General features: G+C 43.1%; 2 protein-coding genes across 3 annotated transcripts in view; one reads left to right on the top strand and one right to left on the bottom strand.

The window, feature by feature from the left end:
- Positions 1 to 1,355: 1,355 nt before the first annotated feature.
- wnt5b (wingless-type MMTV integration site family, member 5b) overlaps positions 1,356 to 27,674 on the bottom strand; it is a 43,332-nt gene continuing 17,013 nt past the window's right edge. For both annotated transcript variants that reach the window (XM_080757360.1, XM_080757361.1), the window contains exons 2-7: positions 17,807 to 18,050; positions 15,839 to 15,926; positions 15,490 to 15,649; positions 9,943 to 10,235; positions 4,055 to 4,213; positions 1,356 to 3,861 (exon numbers count right to left, since the gene is read on the bottom strand). In XM_080757360.1, the coding sequence (XP_080613486.1) occupies positions 3,562 to 3,861; positions 4,055 to 4,213; positions 9,943 to 10,235; positions 15,490 to 15,649; positions 15,839 to 15,926; positions 17,807 to 17,916 (1,110 nt within the window). In that variant the 5' untranslated portion in view covers positions 17,917 to 18,050 and the 3' untranslated portion in view covers positions 1,356 to 3,561. The remainder of the gene's footprint in view (positions 3,862 to 4,054; positions 4,214 to 9,942; positions 10,236 to 15,489; positions 15,650 to 15,838; positions 15,927 to 17,806; positions 18,051 to 27,674) is intronic.
- LOC308310920 (F-box/LRR-repeat protein 14) lies at positions 22,436 to 26,223 on the top strand. Its single transcript, XM_080757378.1, has one exon. The coding sequence runs from the start codon at positions 23,265 to 23,267 to the stop codon at positions 24,468 to 24,470; it is 1,206 nt and encodes a 401-aa protein (XP_080613504.1). The 5' UTR covers positions 22,436 to 23,264; the 3' UTR covers positions 24,471 to 26,223.

Here is a 27,674-nt window from a genome sequence, read left to right on the forward strand (position 1 = left end):
ATTCAATGGCACATGCGCACGCACAAATACACACATGCAGTCAGTGGTGGAAAGCATGTACTCAAGTACTGTACTTACTGTAAGTACAATTTTTATGTATTTGTAGGCTACTTTACTTGAGTATTTCTAATTTCCAATACTTTTACTTCTACTCCACTACATCTCAGAGGCAAATATTGTACTTTTACTCCACTACAATTATTTGAAAACTTTAGTTACTAGTTACTTCATAGATTTCGATTATTATTATTTTTTTAAACATACATTAAGCTCTTATATACATTTTGGCCATTTGAAAATAGCCGATCAACAAATGCATCGCAGCTTGTAAATCTGCTATTTACAAAAGATGTTTAAACATTTGAAAACTTGAAATGGGACATTGTGCACGATGACTTTTATTTGTGGTACTTTTAAAGTACATTTTGATGCCAAAACCTTTTCCTCTAGTAAATTTTGAATTCTGGACTTTTACTTGTTACAGAGTATTTCTAGATTGTAGTATTGATACTTTTACTTAAGCTAACATGAGTACTTTCCACTACTGCATGCAGTACATGTGCATGTACACATGTGCCTTCAGAATGACACGTAATCAGCACACATACACACAGCCAGACCTGTCTGGGAGGGAACAGTGAGGGAACAGATAGGTCAGTCAGCAGATGCTGATTCAATATTTATAAACTTCCCACCCTCTAACCGTGTCCACTTCCCCCTTGCCTATAAGTTGCCTTGTTAGACATAATGTATGCACAGCAGCAGCATTGCATACATTATGATATATACTATACAGATAGTATACAGCGTAGAAGAGACAGACAGTGTAGAAGAGAGAGAGACACAGTAAGAAAGCTGACAGGGAGAGTGTATAGGAGAGATAAGACATTTAAAAAATGGGAAAGAACTGAGAGGAAAAGACAGACAAAATCACATCACCATATCTGTACACTTGCGGTCACTTTTCAACAGTTATACTAGCCACTTCCTCACTTGTGTCAAGGACTGTCTAAAGAGGACAAGAAGCGAAGACCGTAAGGGCGCCGCCATGTTGATCACATGGTGCTCCATGGAAGGAAAGGAACATGCGCAGTTGCAGACCAAGGCTGCATAAAGCCCATTGCGCATGTTTCTTTCCTTCCATGGAGCTCCATGTGATCAACATGTCGGCGCCCTTACGGTCTTCGCTTCTTGTCCTCTTTAGACAGTCCTTGACTTGTGTGAGGAAGTGGCTAGTATAACTGTTGAAAAGTTCCTCACTTGTGTGAGGAAGTGGGCCCTGATTGGACATCCGAAAGAAACAAATTTAGGACACAAGATGTTGAAAGTCTGTTTTCTTTTTAGGTTTTTTTATCAACAGATACACAATTATACTCAGTACAAAATGCAAAACACAAACCAACACAATCAATAAGAAAATATATTTTCTTTTTTTGATCTATTATTTATTTAATATTTATTTATTTATTAAAAACTTTTAAAGTAATCCATAACTTGCAGTCCTCTTTTTTCTTTTCCTTTTTTTAAGTTTTCACACGTATTTGTTATTTATGCCACATTCTGTTGTATTTTGCGTTGGACCAGAGGAAACAGTCTGTCCTGTAGAGACTTTACAGGGTGAGGAACTGCTGTTTTAAATCCTCTTTTTAGTAAAAAACGGACGTGTGTTGCAACTGTACTTTGTTTTCTTTTTTTCACTCTACATCGAATCTCTTAGCCTCCCCCACCCTCCCAAAAAAAGGCTATTTAGCCAGAAAAGGGATGCTGGGGTTCAAGTGGTGATCTGAGATTCATTATAGAGATTTGGTTTTATATTAATCAAAAAGTATACACATTAAATGTCATTAAATGATGAACTATACTTGATGTTGGCACCAACAATCATTTGGATGGACTCATTCACGCACGCACGCACGGGCGCACACACACACACACACACACACACACACACACACACACACACACACACACACACAGAGATATTGAAAGTTCACTATATTGTTGCTGTGAAGTTGATTTAACATGGTAACATTATCAGTATCACAAAACGCTAATCTTTTATGAATGAAGAAGTCTCTGCCAAGTGGAGAGAACGACAGATCCAAGCAAACAACAGCGCCGGTCCGTTCAGTTCCTCAGTGTGCATGTGACTGTGTGTGTGTGTGTGTGTCATCGGTGCAGCTACACGCATGCACAGCATTCCAGAGAGAATTGAACGTGGCATGTGCTGAGACCAGGGGGGCAGTCAGACGGATATTTTGTGAAGCCACTAAGGAAATGAAAGTTCATATAATGGCCTGTTGTGGCGCTCTCATTGGGCTCAAAAAAACCCATAGCCCCATAGAAGTCCATGTATTTTGGCCCAACTTCACCTAGACTGTATTACCTTAATAAACATGGTCATGAATACTTTTTGCTTCCAGTCACTAGTTTAAAGTCTCATTTCTAATGTCATAATATTCTTTTTGGAAAATTATGGTCCCATTTATTAGAAAAATGACCATAAAGTCGCGCATGTTCTGAGGGGCGTGGCTACCGTTACAGTCTATGAACGGGATCCCCCACCCACTCGAGTCAAAATAAAAACCAACGAAGAAGAAGGGGGAAGTCCCGCCTCGTTGTCTGGGCCAGCCAATGGCCAGCTGGGCCAAAACGGATCTAGAAAGATGGCGACTTCCATTGCAAGGACTGACAGGCTTCATTTTACGTTCACGTTAGACCCGCGGAACGCTTTGTCCATATTTTTTACAGTCTATGGCTGAGACACACACACACACACACACACACACACACACACACACACAGTCACACAGTCACACACTCACGTGATGTCAGTGCTTGCAAGGGTTTCACTTCCAGGGTTAAAGTTCAAATGTTCAGTGACACGCAAACACGATGACATCTTGCTGTGTTTTGTTGGTCCACACACACAGACAGCCAATCAGAGTCCAGCTCTCTCATGTCAGCTCTCAGTGGCCGACAGTAGAAAAGTGTTCTTTAGACTTTAGAGAGCAGGGGTGGAAGTGGATAAATAAAAACAAAGTTAGTTTGTTCTTTTTTTTTGTCATCACGACAAAATGAGTCACTTGTGGAAAGAAACCAGGGAATACAAGTCTTTATTTTAAAAGACCGAGTCCAGTTGATGTAGAAATCACTATCCTCTCCTTTTCTGTCCATCCATCGCTCTGTGCATTCCTGGCTCTTTGCCTCCTTAATTGCTTTCTTCCCAGTCGTCCTCTCCTCCTTCTCTCCATCTCGTTCTCCACCCTTTTGTCCATCTGTGAGATGTTTACACACTGATCCATCCATCTAGACCTCCTTCTCTCATCCATCTTTTCATCAGCATCACTCCACCCCTCTCTCATCCATGAATCCTTTCATCTTGCATCCACCTCTGCCTCGCTCAATCCAACACCCACTATTTCTCCTTCCACATCTGAACTGAAACTTTGAAAATTCATCAAACTCTGAGATTGTAAAAAAGGACCCTTTTATGGGTCCATGTGGTTCCCTTTTCACACTCTCAGAGTTAGATGAACACAAGCTTTCTCCTGGTGGTGATTATTTACAGACATACTGGTCTACGAGGGTGGAGCAGCGTTTGCACTTGACGTAGCAGCACCAGTGGAACTTGCAGTTGCAGCGTTCGTGCTTGTAGATCTTGAAGTGGTCGTAGCCGCGGCCACAGCACATGAGCTCGCAGCCGTCCACCCCCTCGGAAGTCTTGTTGCAGAGACGGCCTTGGGTGCCCACGGAGCCTGTGGTGGCGTTGGGGTGGCAGTAGTCCGGACTGGGGTCCAGGTAGACCAGGTCCTCCGGACTGGGGGCGCTGAACCGTCTGTCCAGCTGCTCCAGTTTACCCTGTTAAGAGGAGAGGAGGTATAAGAATAATTTGTAAGTGTTATTTATTGTTTACTTTAAGTCATCCGTTGTTCCTTTCCTGAATTGCAAGAATTCCCCAGACCTGCCTCTGGCTGAACACATGCCATTAAATAAGAGATTTACATTGGATGTTTAGTATAGCAGTTGCAGTATACATGTGATGTTTCTGTACCTTTCTGCCGATGCGCATGCTCGCTGCGCTGTCATATTTCTGCTTCAGGAGATCCCCAACTTGTCTGAAGTCCGCCAACTGGAGCCAACATGTCTTCAGACTACAGGAACCGCTGACGCCATGACACTTACAGGATACACTGGCTGAGTTGTAAGCCGCCTAGACAGACAGACAGAAAGACAGAGCTTTAGAGCTGGAACAGAGTGGCATTCAGACGTCAACCACCACTCTTGACTACGTGGCTTTCGCGTGCGGTTTATTAGGGTTAGTATTGAGCGCATCAGAATGGCTGTGCGTCGGAATAACGGGCTTCGGAATGCCGGTGTGTAACCCTTGAGAGTGCTATTCGGCCCTAAACAGTGTCAGAATACCTGGGCATTTAGTCGTGTTGTGGCTTAAGTGGTTACAGCCTGCCAACTGTACCAAGACATGAGAGACATATGCAGTACTACAACCATGTGAACTGAGCGGTGCAACTACCGGTATACTTTTATTGTGATTGTTACTGTACTGTACGGTACCGTTTTATTTGTTAGCTATACTTGTATTGTTATAGTTATAGTGGTCAGTGTGAATGGGCCTGTAGGCCACTTAAGGTCACCCAATGGTACTGTTCATATACCCAAACAGACAGACAGTAGACACAGCATACTGTACACATAGGGACACATGAAGCCAGGCATTGGAGCGGTGTGCGCCGCTTAAAACCCTCCATTACAACCACCATAAAGACTGTCAATCTATAGTAGTACTAGATCTCAGTGCATAGAATAAACAAACTGACTTTTTCTATCTTTACTTAGCTATCTGTAATTATGTATGTATTTCTTTTAACAATCATTCTGTTTGTATTTTTAAGTACATTTTACCTACTATATTTGATTGCAATGTTGCATTATTACCCAGCACGTTTAAACATTTCGTAATATCTTTCTTTAATTGTACACACATTTGGTCTGTTCTTATTTCACACTGGCAATGAATTGAATTTAACTGAATTGACAGACACAGGGAAACACAGGGAAGTTTGAATGCATTTACACAGAACACAGTGATGATTACTCCAGCGTGACATAATAAAGACTCAGATTTATGTACAAGTTCAAAAACCAGAATCTACATTTTCAAGGCGGCCTTAATTCTGTTCTTACCTAAATGCAGCCTTGGCTAGTAGCATTAGTTATGAATCTGCTACCATCTATTGGTGGTGACATGTAACAACACACGAACACAAAATAACTTTTATCCCTTCCCACCCATCAAACAAAGCCTAGCCTCGGAGACAGGCGTTTTGTTTTCATCAAAGCCAAACAAAATACAAAATACAACTTTTTCCTACCATTCCTAACTCGGCAAGATGCTGGGAAATGTATTCATGCAACCTACTGAACGTTTTACAGGTCTTCCTAAAAAAAAAAGTCTAATGAAAGGTTTGCAGTTGATTCAGAACTCTGCTGCCAGACTACAAAAAAACATAAAAGAAGGAACACTGCAGTCTTAAGCTAGACTACACTGGCTCCCTGTGTCTTCCAGAGTGGATTTTAAAGTCTTTCTACTTGTTTATTAAGCTCTCAACTGCTTATAGGGCCAGCCTACATCATAGACTCCCTGTTGTTTTATGTTCCTTCACAAGCTGTTAAATCCTTTCACTGCAGGATTTCTAGATATTGCCGCTGTCGGGTAAAAACCTTGTATCTACATTTTTTTAAGTCCCCCCTGTAAATCTATGCCCTACTTCAGTGGTTCTCAACCTTCTGCTGGTGGTGGGGGCCTCCCCAGATGACAAAAGAAAGAAAGGACAGGAAAAAAAAGACTGCATCAAACGTAATCAACAAACTTATACTTGAAAAACTGGTCAAACATTACCCAAATTGTCAAATAATATGAGAGAGAGAGAGAGAGAGAGAGAGAGAGAGAGAATAAAAGGGAAATCTGCATTCTGCAAGCTAGTAGAACTGCTATTTAGTTGAGTCAAACTAAATGTAATGGCCCAACTCCTACAATTCCAACTGTGCTTGTCGGGGTGGGCGGTCCCCAGTTCAAATGTGATTATTTTAGGTGGTCGAGTTGAGAACCACTGCCCTACTCATACGAGAGTGTAATGCAAAAATACCAAAATAGTTGATCCACTGTCCACAAGCTCTGTGTGTGTGTGTGTGTGTGTGTGTGTGTGTGTGTGTGTGTTACATTTTTGAACACATTATGGGGGTTCGACTGTTTAAAGAAGTTATATCCTACTGTTGAATCAACTAGCGTGGGCACTGTCCCTATTTGTGATTGGCCAATACTACATTTACTGTACACCGTCGCCTACCAGTCCTACCTAGTAGTTCACAGGTTAAATCAGTGGTTCTCAAAGTGGGGTCCAGGGAGCCTTGGGGTTCCTTGACGGGGCTCCAAATGGACCCTTACAGGTGTGTAACTCTGACAGTGCACGAATGGAACCACACATCTGTTTCGTTCCATTTGTACACTCGCAGAGTTACGGGGGTCCTTGATATTTAAAGCTCTTGAGCACCACTGGTTGAAGTGGTGGGAGCTGTTCCATTGAACATGTTGCAGTCCCGTTGTTGTCCACTTGGGGGAACCAGAGTACTGATACAGTGTGCCATGTGACGATGTGCAGTGCAACTTAAGTATGTGTTGCATTCACTTTGGGCTGTGTTGCACTACATGCATTATCCAGCACTACATCAAGGTGGTTGGTAGGCCATGACTAGGGTGTATACACACACACACACACACACACACACACCCCTAACCTTTAACCCTGTCTGAACACACTCTATTGTGTCCAACACACAGTGACCCTGCTCCTCCACGGATGACTGACTGTGTGTGTGTGTGTGTGTGTGTGTGTGTGTGTGTGTGTGTGTGTGTGTGTGTGTGTGTGTGTGTGTGCGTGCGAGATAGAGAGAGTGACTGAATGAAAGACTTGTCTGCAGCAATTGTCTACAGAGACAGACTACATGTCTGTCCTTCAGAAACAAACACTGTCTGTCCTATTGAGACAACAATGTCTGTTCTGCAAAGACAGACAACATTGACTCTCTTTAAAGTTTCTCTTGTACTTTAATCATAAACTGTTTGGTTTTCACAGTTTATCATTTAGAAACATTTATGGTAGAATTATTGTCGATATGAACAATACAACCCTATTCATGACCTTTGACTTTTCAAACATACAGTGTTTACTGATCTCTCTCGTGTGTTTGTGTGTGTGTGTGTGTGTGTGTGTGTGTGTGTGTCCGTGAACGGCTGCGAGCGTTTGAGAGAGAGAGGGATGGACCTCTGTCACAGTCAACCAACTCTCAAACCCCCACCCACCCCACACACACATACAAAGGACACACCCCTGTCACCTCAACAAAAGCCCCCTGTCTCGTCCTGTTCACGCAGAGAGATGGAAAAAAAGCAAAAACAAAATGAATGCTGCTCCACTCTCTCTCTCTCGCTCTCATATTCTTTTCATCTTCTCCTCTCTTCCATTTGGATGAACACAAGACAAAGAACAACAAACATTAAAAAGGATGGAGGGAAAATATCCAGCATGAGGTGTGTGCGTGCATGCGTGCGTGCGTGCGTGCGTTTGTGTTATCAATCCCACTTGGCTCATTGATTTTAGTTCAAAGAGGATACGCTACATGCTCACTCTCTCCATTCCTTGTCTCTCTCCTGCTGCACACACGAATAAAATAAATGAAATTCAAATAGAATAAATGCAGTAACATGTTTGGAGCACCACAGCCAACGTTATGGAGCGTTATATCTGACATTCTTTCTGGCTGTCTCTAACTTACTTACAGCAGTGGATCCCAAACTGGGCTCCGGGAACCCCTAGGGGTCCTTGAGGGAGTTCCAGGGGGTCCCCAGCTAAATGATAGTTAGGAACCAAATGGACCCTTATGGGTCTATAACTCAGAGAGTGTACAAACGAAACCAAATGTGTATACTCTGAGTAAAATTTACTTTGATTTTACGATATACATTGGGGTCCCAGAGATAGAAATGGGGGGCCGTAGCCTAATTCAGGGCAAACCGTGGGTCCTTGAAATGAAAATGGTTGAAAATCACTGCTGGAACCGTGAAAATCTTCTCTTATGGGTCCTTGGCATATTTCTAAATGTGGGGTCCCCGGGCTAATGAGTGTCAATCTGGGGGTCCTTAACGTGAAAATGTTTGTGAACCACTGGGTTATAGTCTCCAGTTAAGTGGACAGATCAAAATGATTAACATCATGACTAGTAGGCACAGGCCTTGTAATAGTGGGTTAACTAACAGACCACTTAAAACATCTTGGTTTTGGTTTACTACAGTAAGTGTTTGTTTTGACATGGTCTGCTTAAAAGTTGTTTTTATGCTTTTCATTATATGAACTCAATATGAATGCGCGTGCACACACACACACACACACACACACACACACACACACACACACACACACACACACACACACACACACACACACGTGCACTCTGATTGGGCACGCTTTCAAAGGTCAGTGACACACAGGGGTCAAAGTTGACGATGGATGTTTGAATTGTGACCGCCACATGCATGCACACCAGGCAGTACATGCTGCAAAATATGTAAACGACCATGCAGCGGTTTACCGTTAATCAAGTGTTGCCTGCTTAATGCACGCACGCTCGCACGCACGCACACCCGCTCTATATAGTCGTATTGGGACTAGAAACAGACTCTCCAGAACCTGACCTTTGACTTACTTACATACGTGTGTGTGTGTGTGTGTGGGGGGGGGGGGGGTGCGTGCGTGCGTGCGTGCGTGCGTGCGTGCGTGCGTGCGTGTGTGCGTGCGTGTGTGAGTGCGTGCATGCGTGTGAACCAGAGGAATGTGAAGTGACCTGTTGACCCAACCAGACTCCAAGGGCATTCTACCAAATGGCCCAATAAATAACACACACACACACACACACACACACACACACACACACACACACATACATACACACAGTCACAGTCACACACCAACTCAGCATGTAGGAAATTAGTTTCTATGAAACTACAGTTAATTAATATCTAATTACACAAACCGGAACATTTCCTTCAATAAGACATCTGGAATGTGTATACTACAGGGTAGACTACAGGCTTCATTCCCTGTTTCCAGTCCTGGTGTGCTGACAAAGATCTGTCTATATATTTTAAAACAATCACCAAAATGGAGCAAAACCAGGTTCTCCATCTGTTTCATGCCTGTTAAAAAGTGGCGTAGACACACAAAAACGAAGCTAATAAATGATATTTGTGCATCTTTATGTTTCCGCATCTGTGTGTTGCTCTACTAAAATGGCGCTGAAGGACTACACCGCCTCGTGGAAGAGTGAATATTTATATACAATACATAGATTATATACACATTATACAGTATATCTAAATGATTGAAGTATTTGTTGCTGTGTATTGTAAACCATGTAAGGTCATGGATTACAGTGATTTTAAAACAGCTAAGGGGGTTTTAGGCACTCAGCTCCTAACAACGCCTCGTAGCTGTTGTAAAATCACTGTAAACTGCTAATTGCTTTAGTGTATGCAAGGCATAAAAGCGTCGGTGAAATTCTTTTGTTCAAACTTCCCACAAAATGAAGTTACCTTGAATCAAAAAAATTAGAATAAGACTAAAAATATAAAATACAAATACCAAATAAACATAAAAGTGGTGCGCTTTCAATTGGATCCAAATTGTGCATTACATTCACCCATTCGTACACCGATGGCGGAGGAAACAAGACATCGGGAGCAAAAGGGGTTCAGCTTCCTGCTCAAGGACGAACTGGGAGCGTGTGTGTGTGTGTGTGTGTGCGTGCGTGTGTGTGTGTTATCGCATATACTGTATAGGTGCTCATGTGTGTACTGCATGTGCATACCTGTCTTCCAGCCTCGTTGTTGTGCAGGTTCATCAGAGTTCTGCTGTGATCCTTTGACCCTTTGGGGAAGTTCTTCTCTCGCTCTCGGGCGTCCACGAACTCCCGGGCGAAGCGGTACCCATAATTCACGTTGTCGCCGCAGCCGCCCCACAGCCAATCTCGCGGGAGGTCGCGGGGTCGGGTCGCACGGCTACAGCCACATGTCGACAGCTCTCCTTCGCGGCACGCACGGCTGATGGCGTCGACCACGCCCGCTGCACTGATGCCATACGTGAAGGCTGCCTCTCTGGAGGCTGGACACACACACACACACACAAAGGACATCAGCCAGAGGGTCTACCGTAACTGTTAGAGCCAATATATTTGGCCATTATTTGACTTTTTTGACAAGATCGGTATCTGCAATTATGCAACTATACACTATAGGCAAAAAGCCTAGCCAGATCTATCTATAGAGGGTATGCATATGCATACAGTAAGTGCATGGCAAAGTGAGTTTAACGTTGTTTAACATCGTTTAATGCAATCAGATGTCAGATTTCTGTTTGGATGTATATGAGGTCAAGGCCAGAAAGTACAGTAGTTTTTCTCCACATACCGGTATACCCTCTATTGCGTTGTGAGCTTGTAGTTCTGCTATTGCTGATTTTTCCATTTATTCAAATTGTTTTTTCACTTTTTTCTTTACAAAATATCGGTAAAAACACCAGTAATCAGTTAGGCAAGGACTCTCCAAAAATCTGGATTGACATTCGACACCGCGCCAAAAAATCTTGCATTGGTCGGGCTCTAGTAACAGCATGCTCAGACAAGGCTCACACACTCAACGATTGTACTGATGGTCGGCGACAACATTTTGTGCGTAAAATCGTGGATCCTAGTTGGGTTGGACTGCCAACACAATGTTATGTATAAAAAGACTGCTTTTCACAGGCCATTCAGGAAGTGTTATGTTTGGTGTGTTTGACCCATCTTAACCATTAGGAGCAGTACAGGGCCATGTATGGGCACTCGGGGAGCAGTGGGTTTACCACTTAAACCCTCTAATCTTAGTCAAACAGACCTGAGTTGCACTGTTGAACTTTTTCATACTGAGTGTATGGCATAATTGGCAAACACATGTGTCTGACAGAGTGGGATAATGGATTGGGGAAACAAACCAGTATACCCACTAGCTGGCAGGTATACTGGAACCAAAGATTAACTTCTCATGCCAATCCAACGCAATCTTCTCTTATATGCTGCAAGCATATGGCACCTTATAGCTTTGGTTGATTGTGCTGAATTCCATTTTGTTTCTGGTTTCATTGAGAAATGTGAGCACTCCAGCAGTCCATACTATTTGTTGTTTTTCTATTTGTCGGCAAGGAATCTTGCAGACCCAACCCCCCATGCCCTCGTCTCATCTTCGAGTCTGGTCAACTCATTAAAACCGGGAGAGCATCTGTGTCATTTTAGCTATATAGCAACATGTGTTTTTTCAGAAAACGCTTAGGATTTAGGGCAGTGTGGTTCTCAAAAATGTGCAAGCTCGCAGGGTAGCATGAAGTTGATGCGCTGTAAGCTTGTAGTTCTGCTATTTGGAACATTTTTGAAAAATCTTGAAATTGTTTTGGGGTCCTTGATACGAAAAAGTTAGAGAACTACTGATTTAGAAGGCATTTGTAGATTTGGCATTAGGTCTTAAGTAAGTAGGATATCTTACTAGATCAAATGTTAGATACAATTAAGTTAAATTAACAAACAGTAAGGACTGCAAAGATCAGATCCTAGTGACATTACAGTCAACAAATACTGTAGCAGTGGTGTAAAGTAAGTAGGCCTACATTTTAAAAAGTACATTTACTTGAGTACCATACTTAAGTAGCCTACAATTTGGAAGTATTTTTTTTTACTTTACTAATTTAATTCTATACTACTTTTACTTCTATTCCACTACACCTCAGAAAAAATATATTGTACTTTTACGCCACTACAATTATTTGACAACTTTAGTTACTAGTTAGTTTATAGATTTGGCTTATTATTACAAAACATACATTAACCACTTTCAGCCCTACAGTACTGATAAGCAGTTAAGGATCAGTGACATTACAATCTCAACTAATAGCTAGTAAAATAGGATTACAAGGATCAGGCCCTAGATTAGATCACAAGCAAACAAACTGTAGGGATTACAAGATCCTATCCACATCACACGCAACATAGTAAAGCATTACAAGGATCAGAGCCAAGATCAAGCTAACCCATAACAACCAACAGTATAGGGATTACAAGGAGGAGAAGGAAGTTGTTTTCCATGTCAATGCTCTTTCACCGCCTGCTAACATTACAAACAACATGGAATCAACAAGTCAGACAGGTATGGCGTCTGGCGACGTAAAAAGAAAGGAAACCCCAACCACAACGTGTGAACTCTCATTCAACTCGCCCATAAAGTACAGGGAGAGAGAGAGAGAGGGCGGGGTGGGATACTGGGGGTTATGGTTCTGTGGTTAGCAGACTTCAAACAGTCCGGATGTACCGACACCCTGTCAACTCATCAACGCATTTCAAAAGACTCACTGGTATTAAAAACTGAAAGAGAGATAAATGAAGCTCCGTTGAATTGAGATAGAGAGAGAGACACACACACACAGCGAGAGTTAATAGCCTATTAGTAGCCTATATTATTGTTTGTAAATGTATTTGTTAGCCTACTTCGTTTTAATTTATGACAAATTGTCATTGGCAATGCCATTGCCCAGGCTGTCAATAAAGCGCGTTTAACCCAGTCTATGGTTTACCTGAAATGAAGCCTCGCTGAGTGAGAGAGCGAGAGAGAGAGAGAGAGAGAGAGAGAGTGTAGGCTAGCCTATATAGGCTACTTTCCTGTTCCGAGGAAAATCTATAGGCTACTAGGCCTACTATGCATACATTCATACATAGGGGCCTACATACAAATAGCAAATAGTGTCCAAAAAGTAACCCTCGATCTCTCTATGTGTATGTGGACGCGCGCTCGCGTGCGTGTGTGTATTATAGGCTAATGCCCAGCGGGGGTTGTGGTCAAACTCCTCATCGACGAGTGGGTGTCAAATCCGTTGGAGCCTTGGAGGTGTCTCTCTACTCTACTACTCTCTCTCTCACACACACACCCGCGCGGTATAGCCTACCCTACCCCGTTGAGAATGACCGCATTAACGAACACAAAACACGGACACCGTACCGATGAGAATAAATAAATAGTAGCCTACCTGCGATATGATAGGCTACGTACGCGTCATGTTCAGGGGGTGAACTACATGCATAATGCATTGCTGCCCCACGCTACAGAAACTGCATGGCTCTCCCTCGGCGGGGCTTTAACCAATTATTAAGACCTGAGGTCGATTCTACAAAACAGTTTTCATAAAAACGTATGTTTATCAAGGGCGGCTATTAGTGCACAACTTTTCATGTCAAAAATAGCATATCTGCAAGCTTGATCACAACACATGATCGTAAGGCCTAGCTGTCTTGAATCCTGACGGCTGTCAACTCATTCTTCTGTCAATTATTCTCTTACTTGTGTGTTATAGCATATTCTGGTTGAATGGGATCATACTAATGTTAACTATCTTGAAGTGCATAATTGTTTGAGTGCTATCTGGTTGTTTGAAGTCTATCAACATTTGAATTGTTTACAAAATGTCTACTACTCACATTGTTAAACTTATAAAGATAAGCCTTTGTGGAAATGCATTAGCTATGTTTACTCAGGTAGCTAAATACTATAATAATACTAGATATTAAAACCTCAATCAGTGCCTAATACGGCCTCATTCTCTGATAAAAACAAACAAAAAACAGACATTATTCTATTCTATGAACCAGGCTATAGTAAATGACCAAACAACATTGGTGTTACAAATGTGTTTTTAATAAATGTTATTTGCATTATAGAAAATGCAGTGAACTGTGATTACCAGTCAGATGGAGGGACAGTATGCCCTTTGCCCGTTCGCTGTACAACAAAAAACTGCCGATCTACAAGCTCACAACGCATTGCATTAGTGGAAATGTTGCCAGGGTGGTCACAGAGGTTTCCTCAGAGCAGTGTGGTCTGGTGTAAACCAAAACAATTGTGATTTGTAATCACTGATGGTTAAGCCATGGTGGCAGTGCCTATGGATGGGCTGGGCCCAAAGTATGCCTGTGTTAAAATAAGTTAACACCTCGCATTAAACTACAATAGGTCTTGATATATTACCTTTGTATATCTGCTATCTTTGAATAGCCAGCGCAAACATTTAAAATGACACAGTACCCGATTTTAAGGGTTTAAAATAGCAGACATCAACATGAGGCATTTTATCATACTTCTGCATGTTAAGTCCACATGGGCGCATATTTGATATTTTGCCCTGAGCAGCAGATTGCCTCCTGCATCCTGTGTGCTTCAAAACTTGTAAATAGCATTCTCTGGGGGGTGGGGCATTATAATAGCCTGCATTGGGGCCAGCCGTAACAAACTTATACCATAGCGTGGTTTTGGCTGTAGCTGAGGTTCTAGCACAGGATGAAGCATTCTCATCCTAGCGGTGCACAGAAACGACAACGAATAAAAAAGAATGAAAGAGTATAGTGAAACTTTGCAGAAGATAAGTGCATTTTTTATTACTCTAGTCTAAGCCTTCAAGCAGCAATGTTGACAGCTGCAAGCAGACGACTAAAGCTTGATTTATACTAGGCTACTTTGTCGCACGACAGTGTCGTGTGCTGAAAATAGCCAATCTACAAGCTTTGTGTGGCCTACAGTGAAACAATGGAACTGACTAGTACCGCAGACAGGACGGTAGGAGACAAGTCAGAGACCCCTCTGCTATGGAGGACAGAGGAAGAGGGAAGAGAAAGATTGGTGCAGACAATCAGAAGAGTAATTTCAAGGAGACATGTCAGACCCCTACAGTACTGACCAAGGGTTTCTGGACCAACAGAATAGACTAGTGGTTCTCAAACTTTGTTATTTCAAGGACCCCCTCATAACTCTGAGAGAGTACAAATGGTTCGGTTTTAGAGTTGCAGACTCCATTTGGAACCCCCTTGGACCCCACTTTAATTGGAGAACGACTAGTGGATCAACAGGGTGCATGTTTACTGGGCCAAATGGGACCTCAATCCTGCTACAATGAAAACGCATAGTTATCTGCCTCTGAACAGATACAGCTTTGCTATTTACCATCTCAAGCATATTTTTATTTGTGTGCGCAAACTGATTGAAGCGAGGTGTGCAAATGGAACTCGCTGGCGAGCTATTCAGCTAAATGCTATTTTAGAAACAACTTCACAGGAGAAGTTGAACACCATACTGTAATTAACAGAAAATTGATCAAATAGATTTTCTCTGTTATGTGGAATGGGATTCTGGGAATAGTGATTTGATTTTGTTAACTTGGGCTTTCAGGCAACTTGTTAAGCACTTTAACCCTGACGTTTGGCAATGTCATTGTAGCCCTAGTAACACACAAAACAATTCTGAACTTATTAGGGTTAGTGGTTAATTATCCAGTATAATTTCTTGCTCACCTATGTGTGTGACTCGTCCAAACACAGAGTTGTTGTCTACACTGCTGCAGTTCCATCTCTTCTGTCTAAACTGGTGTTGACATTCTTTCATGCCCGTCTTCGCCCCATCTCCGATGAATGTCATGTGATCCTGGTAGAGCTGGCACAACTTCCTCTGACCCTGCAGAACAAACATGTTATCATGTGAAAGTTGGACATCCGAGACAGAGCTGAAAAGAGGGAGATTTTCTAAAAGATTGTCAAACTGGTTACCGGTTATAAAGAGTAAGCATGCCATGAAGTAATCCACTACATTTAATGCTGACATAAAGTCATGTCCACAGACAGCAGAATCCAAACAGATCCTTACCTGGGACAGACCAGTCAGCTGGCTGCAGAGAGGTTGGGCTCCTATAATGTACAGCTCTGGTCTTTGCACAGGACTCAAGGCCATAGACCTGAAACAACAAAAAAATAACCCATTGTCATTTACTGGTGCTACTGGACCAGTTCATATTGTTAGGCTTACTTGAGGTTTGGAAAGTCACAATACAATTATTACAAAACAAAATCCAGGAAGTCTTGCTTGGTCTAGTCCTCAAACGCACTCCATCCTCAGATAAAACAATTATAATGAATGTATTATTTGAGCAAGGTAAACAGATAGACACATATTAACTCTAATGTTACATTGCGACGCATTGTGAGCTTGTATTATGTGTTATGTCTGTTGCACAACCAAGTATAAATGTCCGAGTTTTATCGAAGTCTTCATCAGGATATCTGTATCTGATGAAGATACAGATATCTGAGTGGCCAACAGTAGAAGACTGCATGTGGTTGTTGTACTGGTCAGCTACCAGTGGTCAACAGTCGACGTGGTTGTGGTCAGTCAGGTGTAAATGTAACCGTACGTAGGTCTATAGACATGTCTATGGAATCATCTGGGCTGCCAAGCCAGTGAAGCCACCTGGACGGCGTGCCGCGGGTTCGACTCCCGAGCCCGATGGCCCTTGCCACGTGTCACTCCCCATTTCTCTCCCCCTTGTCTGTCTACTGTTCCCTATCAATAAAGGCATAAAAAGCTCCAAAAACAAAATTTCTAAAAAAAAAAAGCAAACAGCAAATGCTTCAAGTGAGAACATTCAAGGGTTGGAACAGAGTACTGGGGTTCAATATGCATGGCTGACAGGTGGGCAGGGTTTGTACAAACTTTGTCACATTGAAGCACTTTGCAACTGGGTGGATGTACAGTAGTCTCTGTAGTGACACCAAAGGTTGAAGGTTGTACTTTATTGTTACATCTTGTGTACTGTACGGGTACATAAGAGTAAAACTTTTTTTTTGTTTGGCTTCCTTACAGACAATGCAGCAGCATATTAGATAACATAACATTCAAACAAAAAACACAGCAAGCACAGCAAACAAAGGGATAGAATAATCATGACCATGACACTAAAGACAATCACCTCCATTGAAGCATTTTTCCATAACTTAATTGAAACCCCGAGCACATTAAAGCATTTAAAGTAACACATTGGAATTCCAGGACTTCTTGAAGGAATTCATTTATAAGCCATTAAACAGAAAATGGTTTACTTTATAGAAAAGATGGGTGTTCATTTGAGTTGACAACCACCACAACAACTTTGTATCACACACACACACACACACACACACACACACACGCGCGCTTGCGCGCGCACACAGTATATTATTTCTAACATTCCTGCATTAAAGAACATTAATGGAGCTCAACTGGACTGTAGAGTTGAACAGAACAGTTGAGAACAGTATATTGCGGGTTTAAAACGTGGGGTCCCCTGACTCCCCTTGGACCCATGGCTTGGACACGCGCGCGCACGCACGCACACACACGCACGAGCGCGCGCGCACACACACACACACACACACACACACACACACACACACACACAGGGAGCAGGACCATTTGGGGCTCACCCAGGATAAATATTGTGACAGCACGCTTCACATTTGTTCCATTCGCTTCGACATGACTGTAGACCGGGACAGCAAGGCACGAACCCCCCACCTACAGACACAATGTCTATAGTAGCGTTTCTGATCAGCTGTCACTTGCAGATAATAAACCACTTGAACGCCAACATTGGCCAAAAATAGTCGATCTTCAAGCTCACAACGCGTCGCAACACGACGCGCTGTGAGCTTGAAGCTCGGTTACGGACAAAAGTAGCTACAGCGCCAACTCAGATTAAGTGGTTAATAAATAAATAAAAGCATACTGTCTGTAACTGTTGTATTTGATAAGACTACGGGGGAGACGCACACAGTAAGACAAAGACAGACATTCACTCACCACCAGGAGTTGGCTCCGACCTGCACCGCCACCAGCAGGAGGACAGCAGTCACCAGCAGCAGATGCTGCCCGGCTCCGGCGCTTCTTCTCCGGGTAGGGGCAGCGTCCATGTTCGGTCTCTTCAGTGGGCTGGACAAACTGGTCCTATGTGGATTGTGGACAGATCGCAGGGTGTCTCTGTGGGTTCAAAGGTCCCCGTGTATGTCTGTCTCCGTTTCTCTGCTCAGGATCGGTCCTTCAGATACTTTCCAGAAAAAGTTGAAAAACGAAAATGTTTCAAAAGTAGCTAAATAATACTATTTTTTATTACAAAGAGCTTGTTCTTTTGTTTGCTGGAGTTCAGTCGATCTGCGGCAACGTAGCCTATGTCCCGGGCCGGTTGTTTACTAACAAATTATTTAGACCCAGTGTCGATTCTCTCACTTATTCCGTATTACTCCTCATTTCTCTCTCGGTCTAAATGGGAGAGAACGTTAGAAGTGCTGCTGTAGTTGTATGCTACCAGTAGATGAAGTACAATCCATTAACGACGAGATTAAATCCTTAATTGAGCAGCACACACGCATAGTCCTACAACACCACTAGCCCAAAAGCCTACTACCACTACTACTAACTAAATACTACTAGCCCCTCTCTCCCCCTCGCTCTCTCTCTCTCCCCTCCGCCCGACCACCCCCCTCTTTTTTATTTTACTGTCACACAATGGTCAGAGGTGTGAGTCTCCCTCTGTGTGTGCGAGTGTGTGTGTGTGTGTGTGTGTGTGTGTGTGTGTGTGCGTGTGTGTGTGTGTGTGTGCGTGCGTGCGTGCGCGTGGACCACCTTAGTGAATGTATGAGACCAGAGCCCAAAAGACAAAACTGCTATTGGTTCAACATTCTTGAATTCTCTCTCTCTCGCTCTCTATCTCACGCGCGCGCGCACGCACACACACACACGCACGCGCACACACACACACACACACACACCGAGTATCGGTAGAGAAAAATATCTAAAGCCTAGATGAAACATGGACTTTAATTAATTCAGTTTAAGATCTGTTTAGTCATATAGGCTAATCCTGGCCTGGACCTGCGTCTTTTTCAACTATATTCAACTACAATCACCTGCCTATTTAGGCCATTTCTCACATAGCCTATATATTAATTGACCATGGGAGCTGTTTAACTTTTGGTTGTTTCCGGTTCGCCTGCGGTATTGTGGAGCGGATGTGTCACGAGCTGTCTGTGCATGATAATAGAACCGGTGGAGCTCCACCGCCCCTGCGCGCGACACACGCACACACACACACACACACACACACACACACACACACACACACACACACACACACACACACAGCACACAAGAAAGAAGGAAAAAAACGTGCATGACTCGTTTGACAGTCTCCAATATGCATGATAACAGTAATGCTGATGATATCCTAGTATTGTATATTATTGTAGGCCTATAGCCTATGTCTTTAACTGTCTCTATCTCTACGAATTGAATACACAGCACCACAATGGAAATAAGCACTCAGGGCTTATCTTTTTATCACCATTGAATAATCGTAGGCTACCATGATTGTAGGCTAGGCTAGTTTAGAATATTATTATATGTTGGTTTGTTGGCACAAGACAGACAGACAGACAGACAGAGTACCAACAAACGTACAACGTAACATTAAAAACAGTGCATTAAAAAAAAGTATGACTGTGCCCTTGAAAATGGAATTGAATTCACCCTTTGTCAAGTCTCTCTTCGCACCCATTGGTTGCCGTTTCGTGGGTGGACAAAAATCCTCTCTCTCCATCCACTACCATTGAAATAACGTGTTTTTCAGTTGCTTCATATTGATATTCTGTGCACTAAATGCTTATTTTGTGTCAGTAAAAAGGAACATCACAGGTGCAGCATGGTGACTGGACACATCATGTTTGTTTTCATTTTTCTCCAAAAATGATGTTTTTATTTCAACATAAACAAGGTGGCACCAGGGCGGAACAAGGCAGAAAGAGCATGCTGGTTAGTCAGTCAGGGACCAATCAGAAGGCTGACAAAGAGAGACCCTCACACTGAGAGAGATAGGGGGGGAACACCGCCCTCTGCTGATTTAACCTAGCATCAATACTTTATTTGAGTTTTGTACAAATAAACATGTAATACAATTTTTTTTTAAACACACAGACAACAATATTTAAGTCATGCAATTACTGAAAACATCATTGACATTTTAATTTCATAAATTATTTTGCTTTATTGGGAATGTAGGAATGTAGGAAACAAAAAAAGGACCTACTGTTTGGGAAACACTGGTCAATACTGTATTTGCAGTTAGCCTAGTTTGCATTTCAAAAGGGCTTATAGTCACTAATGTCAATACAGGCAGAGCCCCAAAAGTCTTACTGAAAACTGAAGGAATAGCCTAAATATTCACTTTGTAGATGCCAAACAAGAAAGAAACCCTATACGGTACCTTTTATGTGTGTTTATCGCGGCAGTGTATCTATGACTTTAGAGGGACATGCTAAAAGTAAGTTCAAAATAGCAATATATCTTTCAAATCCTGTTGAGAGGTAGTTCTGTTAATATGGTGTTGGGCATTCTGTGTAGCCTTTACAAGTCTGTGCCCAGCCAGGGGCCCAACAGTTTCTTACACTGAGAAATGCTAATCATATTAAGACCATGCAGTGTCAGATGTATTAATTGCATTTACTTCGTCCCAATATTTTAGGATTTATTTATGGGGGGATAATTCTGCCCGGGGGAAATTCTAGCTTCTCCCATGTGGATGGCTGGTAGAAGCTGGGAGGATGGGGGACATTTAGGAGTTAAGTGCAAGTACACTCAGGGCCGGTATAGGCTAGCAGACAGGTGATTGCCAAACGGCTTTTTGACACACTATGGGTATAGGCTACTGGTTCCGGTCACTTGATTGGCCATGGCGTGTATCCATGGACACTAGAATGCAATTAAATAGTAGAATAGAAAGAATAGATAGTTGGAGTCCAAGATGAGAACCAGTTTAGGAGTAAGGAGGATAAGGCTCTGTCACACTGTGATGTGTCTACACGACCACAAGGGGGTGTACTTAAACTGCACATTGAACATTGAATTGGTGGGGGGAGAGACTGAGCAAGAGAGAGAGAGAGAGAGAGAGAGAGAGAGAGAGAGAGAGAGAGAGAGAGAGAGAGAGAGAGAGAGAGAGAGAGAAAGTCTGTCCCTGGAGGACATGAGTAATAGCCATGCAACACCTATAGAATACAATACTATCTACTAATGCTGCATAATACTGACTGACGGAATAGAAACATTGCCTACTGGGAACAGAATACAGGCTAGCTGTGGCCTAGCCTAGCTTTTAATGATATTAAATAGTAATACTGATGCCAAAGAGACAAGACTAGAGAAATATACAAAGTAACAATTTAGCATTCAATCCCACAAGAATCATAAAATGGAAGGTTGTTTTTTCACTAGGCAAGTCACTATCTCTGACACCCGACCCCACTCTTATTCTGCTCCACACACACACACACACACACACACACACACACACACACACACACACACACACACACACACACACACACACACACACACACACACACACACACACACAGGTGAAACGGCAGTGTGTTAAAAGTTCATCAGGAGCAGTGGTGGAACTGGAAAGTAGGCCTAACTATACTTTGTGGGTTTTTAATTAAATAACATAAATGAACCACTAGTCTACACTTCAGCTTTCTCTTCTACAGATTTGTATAGGCATTTTGAAAACTTGAAATGGGATATTCTGCAAAATGAGTAGCCTACTTTTACTTTTGGTAAATACAGAGTATTTCTACATTGTGGTAGGCTATTGATACTTTTAGTAAAACAATGTGAGTAGCCTACCTCTTCCGTCACTAATTAGATGAGGAGTAGGCCTAGGCTACACTATATGAGTATAGGCCTACAGCAGGCCAAGGAACATATCTAATGATTAGATATTAGACTAATCCTAGATCACTCAGTGACAGTGACCAACATGTATATAACCATGCAATGTGAGATTTCTGTTGACAAAATGCTGACCCCCTCCAACTGTATATACTTTCCCCATTTTCAACAGTTTTTATTGTATTTTGACACTTGCTTTGGCAATGTAATAAGTTTTCTCATGCCAATAAAGCTCCTTTGAATCGATTTGAAAGTAAAGTTGGGGACAAAATTGGTGACCCGAAAAATTTGACTATTTGGTATCCCCAAAACCTCTCAGCTATCTCTCTCTTGTGTGTGTGTGTGTGTGTGTGTGTGTGTGTGTGTGTGTGTGTGTGAAGGGTTAAGGCCTCATACTGAAGTGAATTGTGAAGAAGTTGGTTTCCAAGGGAAACTGTTCGCAGCGCTCCAGCTGAGGCGGACCAAACCATTATGTGCGTCACACCGCGGGGTCCGCCATCTACACCCACGACCCTCTTAACTGCACCCTCGTTTTATAAATCCACCGAAACGGGGGGAAACATATTCACAACGTGGTTTTGACGCTGCAAATGGCGAAATGTACGATTGCACTACCGCTTTTTGGAGAGAAAACGAACAACGGTCCCTACGTTGACCCCCGCCGACGCGCAGTGGTTCGAACCCTGCCAAGTCGGTTTGAAAAGAGCAGACAAAGGCTGCGAGACTCCAAACCCTAAACCTCGCTCTCGTTTTCATCTGATAGAGAGAGAGAGAGAGAGAGAGAGAGAGAGGGGAAAAGGAGAGGGAGCTGGATTCGGATTTGCACCGTTTGCCCCGTCTGATTGGAAAAGGCGCACGACGCTATTATTACATGCTATTATTGTTGTTATTATTTATGTGGAGAATGGACGAGCGCCTGGACCCCCTTCAGGACGAGGAGTTTTTTGTGGAGAGAAGACAAGGGGCCGTCGTCTGAAAGAGAGAGAAAGAGAGAGAGAAAGAAGGAGAGAGAGAGAGAGGAGGTAGGAGGACCAACGCTTCCTTCCCCTTCCTTCCTTCGTTCCTCTCCTCCCCCGCTTTCTCTCTCTCTCTCCCTCTCTCTCTCTCCCACTGTCCACACTCCTCTGTGCGTTTTTGGTGGAGACTGGAGAGAGACCGAGGGACTGAGAAAGAAACGAACAGGGGTTCTTTTCTTTTTGGGGAGGTGGGAGTGGGGGCTCTGTTCTTTCCCTCTTTTTGAGTCTGAATCCTACTGCGCAATCAGGCCGGATCACGTGGGTTTGTAAGAGTTGGATCGATCCCTCACAGTTAAGAGATGTGAGAAATACCTAATACTAGGGAGGAAGAAACGGAAACGGGATTAAAAAAAACGTGTTTTTACTGTTTGTTTGGCCTGCTGTGGATAAACTGGACTGCTGTTGTTACTTTTCTTTTCAAACAGGAGGGGGTTTATACCTCATCTTTTGGGGTCCCCCCATTTCCCGTGGAGTGTCTACAGGCTCCATCCCTTGCTTATATGCCTGGGTTTTAAAGGACAATGGAGACGCACATCTTGTGCCTCTTCCCGGAGATTCTGGCCATGATTTTCAGCTATCTGGACGTGCGGGACAAAGGTCGGGTGGCCCAGGTGTGCGCGGCGTGGCGGGACGCCTCGTATCACAAGTCGGTGTGGCGGGGGGTCGAGGCCAAGCTCCACCTCCGCCGCTCCAACCCCTCTCTGTTCCCCAGCCTGCAGGCCCGGGGCATCCGGCGGCTCCAGATCCTGTCCCTGCGTCGCAGTCTCAGCTACGTCATCCAGGGGATGCCCGACATGGAGTCCCTGAACCTGTCCGGCTGCTACAACCTGACGGACAACGGCCTGGGCCACGCGTTCGTCCAGGACATCCCGTCCCTGCGGGCGCTCAACCTCAGCCTGTGCAAGCAGATCACCGACTCCAGCCTGGGGCGCATCGCCCAGTACCTGAAGAACCTGGAGGTCCTGGAGCTGGGCGGCTGCAGCAACATCACCAACACGGGCCTGCTGCTGATCGCCTGGGGCCTCCACGGCCTCAAGAGCCTCAACCTGCGCTCCTGCCGCCACGTGTCGGACGTGGGGATCGGACACCTGTCGGGGATGACCCGCAGCGCGGCCGAGGGCTGCCTGAACCTGGAGCAGCTGACCCTGCAGGACTGCCAGAAGCTCACCGACCTGTCCCTCAAGCACATCAGCAGGGGCCTCGGACGCCTCCACGTGCTCAACCTGAGCTTCTGCGGAGGCATCTCCGACGCAGGGATGATCCACCTGTCACACATGACGTCCCTCCGCAGCCTCAACCTGCGCTCCTGTGACAACATCAGCGACACGGGCGCCATGCACCTCGCCATGGGCACGCTGCGGCTGTCCGGGCTCGACGTGTCGTTCTGCGACAAGATCGGCGACCAGTCGCTGGCCTACATCGCCCAGGGCCTCTACAAGCTGAAGTCGCTGTCGCTGTGCTCGTGTCACATCTCCGACGACGGCATCAACCGCATGGTGCGGCAGATGCACGAGCTGCGGACGCTCAACATCGGACAGTGCGTCCGCATCACGGACAAGGGCCTGGAGCTCATCGCCGACCACCTGACCCAGCTGGCGGGCATCGACCTGTACGGATGTACCAAAATAACAAAGAGGGGCCTTGAGCGCATCACACAGCTCCCCTGTCTTAAAGTGCTCAACCTGGGTCTGTGGCAGATGACAGAGAGCAGTGAGAAGGTCAGGTGATGAAGAGGTCAGGGCAGGGGGTTTGTGGAGGGGGACAGAACACAGAGGGAGGAAGGAGAGGATGAGGACAGAGAGGAGGAGAGAAGTGGGGCTTTTTGAGTGGGCGGGGATTTTATTTTATTTGATATATTTAAAAACAAAAAGAGAGTAAACATGTTTGTTTGGTGAGTTAACCACTTTAATCCTGGCATCCCTATTTTTGGCATGTCATAAACTAAATTAAAAAAGTGGCAGATCTACAAGGTCACAACATGTCGCAATGCCACGTGTTGTGAGCTTTTAGATCGGCTATTTATTTTTAAAATCTTTGAATAGGGGATTAAGTGGTTAAGAGCCCCTGCAGCCATCATTGAGGTTTGGCTTCACCAAACTATTATATCACTATAAGCTAGACAATAGACATTACATGTTACTTTCTGGTGACAATTTAACACTGTTTGTTTTCGATTATTTGTGTACAATGGTCAAAGACATGGAACACAGTCATATGTGGCCATGTTCTCCTTTAACAGATGTGTCTGATCACCTGGTTTTGATTTTGTATCTGTTTTATTAATTTGTTGTACGATAACACATCATTATGCTGACTTTTAGTTTTTGACATTTACAGTAAAATACTCACTCAGTGGTGGATTTACCTCTGAGAATGTACAAATGGAGCCAAATGCATGGTCAATTTGTTTACACTCCTAGAGTTAAATAAACAGAGGATTTTACTGTATGCCAATGGGAACATGTCACCCAGTGACTGAGCGGGAATGACAAATAGACGACAAATAGATCTGGAGACAAATGGAAAGTTTGAAATATATTGCTTAAATTGTGACACTGTATCTGTTTTGGCAACATTGCTTTGGTTTGTTTTCTGTGTTGTTAATGAAGCACATTTTAATTGTATTGGATTCATAGTCACAGTACAGAGACAAACAGGAAAAAAAAGAAATGTTTTCCCCGTCTCTCTGTCATTCTCTTCCTCCATCTGTCACTTTTCCTGAGGCTAGCTGGAGAATGGAAACAAGGCTCCAAGCTTAGCTAACTATCTTTGTTAATTCCCTCTCTGAAATCCTGTGCGAGGGAGAGAGAGGAAGAGGAGTTTCACAAGGAAATGGAAAGAGTTTTTTATTTTGTTTCTAATAAACTAGGAGGAACCATGTTGAATCATGGATGCTACTTCTTTTCACTTAATTTTAAACATATCTTTCTGTTGTCATATCGATGGGTGTAGGGATGGGTTCTGCTTCTATTGAGTCAGTGCGCGTTTGATTTGAACAAATACTTTGTTGAAAAGACAGTTTGTGTGTGTGTGTGTGTGTGTGTGTGTGTGTGTGTGTGTGTGTGTGTGTGTGTGTGTGTTAATGAGGTATCGTACTTCAAATTGAAGTGATCTTTATACAGGTGTGCTCTTTATAGATGATTGATCAAATGGAGGTTGTTTGACATGTTTTATGGACTACCTGCACCCTTTCAGAGAGACAGATGATATCAGTCTCTTTCCTCTGCCTGTCTGTCTGAAAATAACGCCCTCCATCTAGACATACTGGAAATAACACTTGAGTTCATTATCTCCTTGAGTTCCTCTTCGAATCAAATGACCTGCTAAAAATGAAATCACATGTGATCTGCTGTTTGCTGTATTATTATGACTTTGTATGAAGAAAAAAAAAAGGAGAAGAAAATGCAGAATCCCAAATTAAACGTTTTATATTCTTACGGTTTAAATAAAATAAAAAAACAATTAAAGATATTTATGTAATGAACATCAGCGCTTGTTGACTGCTTTTGTTTGCACATGGTTCTGTGGGTTGGGCATTTGACTGATGACTTTGGGTCAGGGGTTAAAAATAGAAACTTACTGATACCACATCTTTTCCTGTTTTTGGAGAGTTCTAGACCCAACCTTTCTATTACCATGGACCGGCTGACGGTTCATGAAATGTTTGCGGAATGCGGACCGGCATGTTTGGCCTCAAGTAGCCTACCCGCTGCTATATTATTATCACAACATAATGTTATATCATTGTCATTGACCATGTTATTTATCCTGGTGACGCACGATTATAGATTCACGGTCGGGAAAAGTTGGGATTCCCTTCTCGCGTACCAGTGGGACCAGCACAGGCACACATACCAGTGGTTGGGAACTTCTGTTCTAAAAAGACCACTGATCAATATTTTGTATCCATGCTCGGTCAAGTATGGAATACAATTTCAAATACACTTTTGATAGATAAAACATTTACCGGTAGATCAAGTAAACTTTTAACTTCGTGAATATTAAATACTGTACATGATATGAACTTAAAACGTAATTTTATTTAACCTAACTTTATTTAACTGCTGGTATAGAGGGAAATTATTGTTAAAGAAAAGTGCATTTGTTACATCAAACACAGGACAAAGTTACATACCATTATGCCCTTAATGTATTTCAGAGATAATGCGAACATGTTTCAACCGGACTCTCTCTCGCCCTGATGAAGACCAGTCCAGTTTATTTTATCTGTAATGCAATGAAGTTCTTTCAATTTTACATCCTCTCTGTAGTTTGTTCTTCTTTCTTATTATTCCTGTTGATCCTAGAGGATCAAATATCAGTTGAGCACCTAGTTGGGTTCTTTCTTAGTTTTTCTCAACTTTTTTGATTAATTCAATAATTGTGTGTATTTTCTGATAAAAAAAATGTAATGGATGTGAATTCTAATGGATGTTTTGATAACTGACTAAATCGTTTAGTGTGATTAGATAAACCCCAGCATCCAACGTTGGCAGAAAATAGCAGATCTACAAGCTTGCAATGTGTCGCATGTATTATTACTCATTAAAGGCATAGTTCACAATTTAAAGGGAAACTAGGTTCTTAACAACAATGCACCAGATGTATTAACAACTATATGTTACTGTCAAATGAACTGACAAATAAACTCTGTCTCAGTTCAAAGGGGCTTTATTGGCATGGGAAACATGTGTTTACATTGACAAAGCAAGTGTCGATCAGTCAAATGGTTCTCGAGACGCGCGAAGGGCTGTCTGTGTCCCTTTTAAGTAGGCTACATAATATTATGGAGATCTCTGGATCTGTCTGTGTGTGTCCCTTTATGATAATATCTGCCTCTCCATTTTATACCCATATATGGAGATCCCAACTGTCAATCTGACCATACTGTATTTGGGCAAGTTTGATGTTGATTATCCGGACAGTTCTCA

Source organism: Protomyctophum bolini, assembly GCF_963924005.1.
Source record: "Protomyctophum bolini genome assembly, chromosome: 23".
In the NCBI taxonomy this organism is placed as follows: Eukaryota; Metazoa; Chordata; class Actinopteri; order Myctophiformes; family Myctophidae; genus Protomyctophum; species Protomyctophum bolini.

What these genes read in the sequence shown, in the direction of transcription:
- LOC308310920 (XM_080757378.1), top strand. Translation starts at nt 23,265, where the DNA reads ATGGAGACGCACATCTTGTGCCTCTTCCCGGAGATTCTGGCCATGATT.